Below are 7,827 nucleotides of genomic sequence, written 5' to 3'. Positions count from 1 at the left end.
GAGAGAGAAATAGAATAGATAGGTAGGGAGAGAGAGAAGATAGGTAGGTAGGTAAATAGAGGGATAGAGAGAGAGAAATACAGTAGGTAGGTAGGGAGAGAGAGAGAGTAGGTAGGTGGGTAGATGTTTCCAGGTATATTTATCCATGTGCTAGAGAAGGAAATAGCTGACAATCTGCAGCACCTAAGACTTTGTTTCTGCTGGCACAGCACTTGATCAATATAATTCTCATCAATGAAGAGCTTTCCAAAAGGAAGAAAAAAGTTTTTGCAAATCACATGAAAACGGGCCCATTTTCCCCCCCAAAAGGAGGCATGAATAGCCTTGGGGGGGGGCTTGCAGAGTGCTCCTGGGAGGGGGCGCAAAACAAGCAAAAAACCACCCATTGTTTTGCTCATTTCTGTCCTCCTCAGCCCCCAGGAGCTCTCTGAGAGTCTCCATAAGAGGCTGCACGGCCATTTTGGTGAAGGGGCGGGTTTTCTGGAGGCAAAAAATACTGTATTCGATGTATGAGATGCACCCAGATTTTCAGCCTCTTTTTTGAGGAAAAAAGGTGCATCTTATACTCCGAAAAATATGGTAATGTCTTTGAAAATATCAATGAGTTTTATTTTTGTCATACCATAAAAAAGCATGCCATCCTAACTGGAGATTGCGACCTTCTAAAAACTGTAATCTTCTATGTCTAAGAGTAATCCATTCTCTCACCCATGTTAATAGAGCAACTTGATAATAAAGCTCCCAGTCAGGTAGGCCAAAGCCCCCATTATATTTAGATTTTTGCAACATTTTCATTTTTTAGTTATACTGATAGTTTTTCTTGTAGTTCTCTGCCAAAGATGTATCAGCAAATCCTTGCTTTGGTGTTTGCTGTCAAGGAGATCAATAGGAACCCTGAGCTCTTACCAAACATCACATTGGGTTTCCACATTGTGAACAACTATTTCCCTGCAAGGATTACCTATAAAGCAACCCTGAGCTTACTTTCTACACAGCAGAAGTTTGTTCCCAACTTTACCTGTGATTTAAAGAACATATTTATTGCTGCTATTGGAGGACGTTTGACAGAGACCTCATTCAACATGGCCACAGTCCTCGCCAACTACAAGACTCCACAGGTAGATCCTTGAGGTGGCTCCCTAGAAGTCCCATTTTTAAAAAATTCCTTTCATTTACAAAGCACCTTTAGGTCACTTTCCAGAGTTGACTATCAGTGTGGAAAATCTAGGAGAACACTGTATTGTGGATTCAATTAATATAAATACAAATAATCTATAGGGATGAGTAATTATTTAGAATTTAAGAACTCTGTGGATTCCCCCAGATATAGAAGGTTAGCAAATTCCTGTTGGCATTGAATTTCAAAGTGGTTGGGGCACTACAGAAAACACTCTGCCTCTCCTACATGATACTTGATTCCCTTCAGGTAGTAAAACAAGAAGACTTTTGCATATAATAAATGCCTTGCTTTCAGTTTTGTGCTGTGTTTTAAGTGTTTTCACATTTAGTTAAAATGTACTCAGACACATATACAGTAGACAATACTTTAAATGGATATAATATTGCTGGCATATGAACTGGCTGTATAATTTCTACCAACATTTCAGTGCTGACTTTCTGCCTTACCCATGTTGAACATGAATCCAGTTCCATATGCCAATATAATGGTTCTGGTTATTTTCTATATATTGACTTTCAGCTTGCCTATGGAACATTTTCTGTAGTACATGATGAGAAAAATGCATTTCCATCCTTGTACCAGATGGTTCCAAATGAAATGCAACAATACACTGGGATTATTCAATTACTTCAGCATTTTGGATGGATATGGATTGGCATTATGACTGTGGATGATGACTATGGGGACATGTTTTTGCAGAAAATTGAACCGTTGCTTTCCCAAAACAGCATTTGTTATGCTTTCATACTTAGAACACCACCAAAGACATATCTAGATGAATATATACACTTATTGTCAATGGAATTAAGATACGATCAACTCTTTATGGATGATAAAGTCAAAGTGTGTTTAATCTATGCTCTATCTCCAGCCATGCAAAATCTGAGAGTGATCATCCTTGTAGCATCTTGGACTTCACTGCAACCTTTGGGTAAAGTGTGGATTATTACTTCTCATTGGAATTTTGAATCACTGTCATTTCAGAGACTGTGGGACATACAGAGTCTCTATGGTGCCCTATCATTTGCAGTTCGCTCAAAAGAACCCCCTGGATTCCAAGAATTTGTTCACACAGTAAGACCATATTGGGCAAAAGAAGACAATTTCATTCAGAATTTTTGGGAGCAGGCATTTGACTGCCCATTACACATATCTGGTATAAATGAAGATAACAAGGTATTGTGCACTGGGAATGAGAAGTTAGAGAGTCTGCCGAGTATATTATTTGAAATGAGCATGAATGGACACAGTTACAACATTTACAATGCAGTCCATGTTATGGCACATTCTTTGGATGTCTTACTCAAGTCCAGATCCAAATGGAGAAATGTTATAGGAACAGAACAAGTAATATATCAGGATTTAAAACCATGGCAGGTATTTTATTTCATTTCTAATACATAAAATTTATTTGTTTAATTGTATCATCATATATTGGTCTTTACACGTAAACCTCCTGGGAATAATATTACACAGCACTGTTGAATAAAAAACACTTCTCCTTTTGAAAATAAAAGCTCTTATATTAGTAGTAGTTGTTTGGTAGGCATATTTCTTTGTTAAATGGGAAAAATATAACTACTCATTTAAATTAACTTTGGTTTAGGATGAAGAGTTTTTCTATTCTGCAGAATTTACTAGACTAACAGGGACGGCCATTGTTTTTTCCCTATGACCCATAGTTTTACATGTTAATTCATTTTGGAATCTAGAAATCATAGAAAACATGCCAAACTATGAAGGGAAGCTGTTGAAGTGGGAAAGAACAATATGTTGAGATTAAATTTTTATTATGTTTAGTGGTTCCCAAACTTTACAGCTTTGTTTACTAGGGGGATGCCTGGAAAAATGGTTCTGTGTGAGCCGGAGATGTGCAGCTCCACTTTCACAAGAGGCGGGCACTATCATGTGTACACATTAAGATCTATTTGTCTAAGCATACATATGAAAGTCTATTTGTCCAAGCAGTGGGCTTCATGGATAAGAGTGCTTCTCCATTCATTCTGCAAATGGAGCTGCACCTGCTCTTGCCATCCAGTAATGTGCTGTGGCCCAGAGGTAATCCATTTGTGTCAATGAGGACTGGCCACTTTGTCATGGAATTTGAGAAACACTATTTGAGAATCCATTCTGCAGTGCATTCATATTCTATGTAGACAAAAATTGTGAATCATTGTGAGTTAATTTCCCTCATGTTCCTGGAAAATCTGTTATTCATAACACCCATTATAAGTTATATGGCATAAATCTTTGGTTTGAAATATCAACAATTATGTTTAGTATTTTTTTAAAATGGGGCTAACATAATAGTGGTTAAAAGGGATTAACGGTCAACAATTAATGACCTGAAGGACAGACACTGGTTGTCGTCATGCATGCTCCTTATTGTAAAATAGGGAAGATGTAGGATGACTACAATTTTGGTTAATGTACTAGACTAAAAATTGGGAGATGTGAATTTTATTCATGTTTAGGCACAAAGCCAACTGCTGAGCTAAGACCAGTCATTCTCACTTAGTCCTAGAAAGAATGCAATGGCAAAGCGGTTGTGGACCTCTTACCAAAGAACTTGAAGAGACATTCAATCCTAATTTGCATTTTTCAAGCAGGCTAGTTCAGCATGAAATAGTTTTATGCAGTTTTTATGATTACAAAGTCTTGCTGTTAATTTCTTTCATTTAAAAAATATTAGCTTCATTCCATCTTGAAAAGCATCGTATTCAACAACAGCATGGGACACACGATTACATTTGATGAAAACAGACAATTGATTACGGGCTTTGATATTGTAAACTGGATTACTTTCCCCAATAATTCCTTTTCCCGAGTGAAGGTTGGAACATTGGAACCTTGGGCTTCACCAGGCAGAAAATTAACTCTTGATGACAATCAAATTGTATGGCACAGAAGCTTTAACCAGGTGAATAGTAGCTGCAGATAGTCAACTAATAATAAAAGTAAAAGCACTCTTTGGAGCCAATGTTACAGATTTGATCAGATTGCTTACAGAACAATTGTTACACAAATGATTACATTTCTGGCACATGGCAACTGGCTCTGTGTCCCATAGTCCCAAAACAATGATCTGCAGAATTTTTAGCCAATTACCATTAAAAAAATGCCGATTTGGCAGATTTTCTTAATATGCAAAAATGGTTGCATATTGAATTTTTGTTGTAAAATTGTTGCAAAAATTGAATTTCTCACACAATATCTTGACTTTGAACTGCAGTATCTTATGACTGAAATTCTGCATCCCATTGTTTTTGTATATCTGGGACTATCTGTAGAGCCACATTCTGGTTTTAAACATTCAGGCTGTAAAAGGCCCTGGATTGCATTTGCTTATTTTCAGAAAAAAACACAAAACTAATCAATCCATTAAAAGTAATCCAAATACCTTTCAGATCCTATGGAAACATAATTTTCTGCCACTCTAGGTCTTCTGCTAGAACATCCAAAGAAGTCAATGCCAATTCCCTTTCATTAACTCAAGTTACCTCAGGTTCATTTTTTTCCTGCTTCTTCAACCTGGTTGTGTTTACTGTTTTGGAAAGCTTTACGAATGCAAGTACTTTATTCTCTGATTCTCTCATACCTGTTATTGTTCAGGTGCTTCCTCTTTCTGTGTGCAATGACCACTGCTTTCCAGGCTCCAGCAGAAAGAAGAAGGAAGGAGAGAAATTTTGTTGCTATGATTGTGTGCCCTGTTCTGAAGGACAGATATCTGATGAAATAGGTAGGACAAAAAGAGGAATTACTGACCAGCAAAATCCAACCCAGAGCTCTTATTTATTTAAAGAGAAACATGTGAACCATAGCAAAAACAAATGTACATAAGGGAAAGACCCCTCCATAATATTCTCCTTCTCTCTTTCTCATCTCTCTCAGTTTCCCCCTGTCTTGCTATCTCATTTATCTCCTTCTCATGCATGTATATATGCAGTCAAAATTTTAAGCAAAAGTTTTAAAAATAAAATAGAAGTCTTTATTGGCCAAGTGTGATTGAACACACAAGGAATTTGTCTCCAGTGCATAAGCTCTCAGTCTACATACAAGCAATATCTGATCTATCATGATCATAGTCATCGTAAAAATATATTCATCATAAATTATAAGCTACAATACTTAGTGGTAGTCATAGGACATTAAATAAGTAATCAATATAAATCATACTAGGATACTAAATAAGCCATATAAATCATAAAATACAAGCAACAAAGTTATAGTCTTAAGAAGATAAGGAAATAGATAATAGAAAGATGAGAGGAATAATAGTAATACAGCCTTACTAGATAGTTTGACAGTGTTATAGGAATTAGGAATTGTTTAGGAGAGTGATGGCATGGAAGAAAAACTTACTTTCTTTCTTTCTTTCTTTCTTTCTTTCTTTCTTTCTTTCTTTCTTTCTTTCTTTCTTTCTTTCTTTCTTTCTTTCTTGTGTCTAGTTGTTCTGGCATGCAATGCCCTACAGTGTACTTTTGAGGGGAGTAGTTGAAACACTTTATGTCTAGGATGTGAAGGTTTGTAGATATTTTCACAGTGCATTTTCTGCCTCGTGCAGTATGTAGGTCATCAATGGAAGGCAACTTAGTAGCAATTGTTTTATGATGACATATGGCAGTGTAATGAGTAGGGCATAAATGAAATTTAAAGGTATTCATTCACAGGCCAAGGCAACACTAGGTTACAAATGATCTGAGTAATCTGTGAAATACATTTATCCTTCCACTATTGAAGGACTAGTCTCTGAGCAAAACAAAAAAAAGATGTAGGATTGATTTCCATTGTTCAGCTATGACGTTCCATTGAATGGAGATGTAGTTAAACAATATACAAACTACTAAATTTGTCAAATTGGTACATAATACCAAATTGGTCAAATTAATACAAAGGGCAAACTAATGTATAAGATGTGACAAAATATAATTCAGTGAACTATAGTTACCTACTAAATATGAATTCTAACAAAAGTAGTTGATCCATTAAAACTTTTAATTTGGCTATCCAATATCTTGTTCCAACAATTTCTTAAAGACTCTTAAGAGTCTATTAATAACCTCATTTTACAAATGGGGAGAGGGGATTGAAAAAAATGATTTTCAATTAATATCCTTCGTGCATAATGAAGGAGGTTTAAATTTACATTATGAAACTGATGTCTGCTTTTCCATTGAAAAAATAATTGCTATCCACTCTTCACAAAATAGATCACTTGTATTAACATGAACTGTACTCTATCTATTCTATCTGCATGTGCTGTCTTAGACTGGCTAAGAACTAATAGAAAGTTTGGTATATTGGAAAGATCTTTTTTCTTTTTTCCAGATATGGATGCCTGCATGAAATGTCCAGAAAATGAATATCCCAACAACATCCAAAATCAATGTATTCCCAAAGTGTTGACCTATCTCTCTTATAATGAACCTTTAGGAATCCTCTTTGTTACTTTGGCTACTGTTTTCTTTTTGATTACAGTCCTTGTGCTTGGTATATTTTGGATGCATCAAGAGACTCCAATTGTCAAAGCCAACAACTGGAGCCTCACCTGTATCCTCCTCCTTTCTCTTCTACTCTGTTTCCTCTGTTCCTTCCTCTTCATGGGAAGACCTGAACAGATGACTTGTCTTCTCCGACAAACGACTTTTGGCATTATCTTCTCAGTGGCCCTTTCATCGGTATTGGCAAAAACCATGACTGTGATTCTGGCATTTATGGCAACCAAACCAGGCTCTGGAATGAGGAAATGGGTAGGAAAAGGACTGGCCAATTCTATTGTCCTTTCAGGTTCTTTCATCCAGGTGGCCATTTGCACTGTTTGGCTGAGTACCTCTCCTCCTTTCCCAGATATAGACCTGCATTCACTGAAGGGAGAAATCATAATGGAATGCAATGAAGGCTCGGTGATCATGTTTTACTCTGTCTTGGGTTACATGGGCTTCCTGGCTAGTGTCAGTTTTAACATTGCTTTCCAAGCCAGGAAGCTTCCCAGCAGTTTCAATGAGGCCAAGTTCATCACTTTCAGCATGTTGGTCTTTTGCAGCGTTTGGTTGACGTTTGTTCCAACCTACCTGAGCACCAAAGGGAAATACATGGTAGCTGTGGAGATCTTCTCTATCTTATGCTCCAGTGCTGGTTTACTGGGGTGCATATTTTTCCCCAAATGCTACATCATTTTATTGAGACCTGAGATGAACAAGAAGGAATATTTAATAAGGAAGGAATAGTAACTGCTTTTTTTTGGTATTAAATGAAATACTTTTAGATTATTGTAAACTGTTATTTTGGAGGGATGGGTGGGTTACTGTCCATTAATCAATCTTGATGGAATTCAGAAAAACCATCCTGACCTTAACTTTATTTATACACAAAACTTGATATGGAGAAAAGAAGCCATTAAAATAGATCTGTTTCATGATAAAAGAATGGATGTGTTCTATTCAGTTTAATACGACAAATGATTCCCTGAATGTAAATTTTGATTAAAATAAACATAAGTGTCAGTAATATCTAATCTTATAGAAAATTTTCCTTCATCTTAAAATTCAATATAAAACTCACTCCAAAAATCCACATATTTTCCCATTTCTCAATCATTATATTATAGCAAAAAAAAGTATCCATTGAATTATATAACTTTTATTATA

At 36.1% G+C, this 7,827-nt stretch overlaps 1 protein-coding gene across 1 annotated transcript; it reads left to right on the top strand.

The window, feature by feature from the left end:
* Nucleotides 1–839: 839 nt before the first annotated feature.
* LOC309401366 (vomeronasal type-2 receptor 26-like) lies at nt 840–7,407 on the top strand (the record flags this gene model as incomplete). Its single annotated transcript, XM_081970436.1, has 5 exons — nt 840–1,118; nt 1,700–2,527; nt 4,014–4,100; nt 4,793–4,919; nt 6,509–7,407. 5 exons carry the CDS (start codon nt 840–842, stop codon nt 7,405–7,407), a joined length of 2,220 nt encoding a protein of 739 aa, XP_081826562.1.
* Nucleotides 7,408–7,827: the final 420 nt, after the last annotated feature.

Source organism: Natrix helvetica (genome assembly GCF_964273705.1).
Source record: "Natrix helvetica genome assembly, chromosome: Z".
NCBI classification, from domain to species: Eukaryota; Metazoa; Chordata; class Lepidosauria; order Squamata; family Natricidae; genus Natrix; species Natrix helvetica.
Note: the sequence above shows the minus strand (reverse complement) of the source record. Positions and strands in the feature narration are given on the sequence as shown.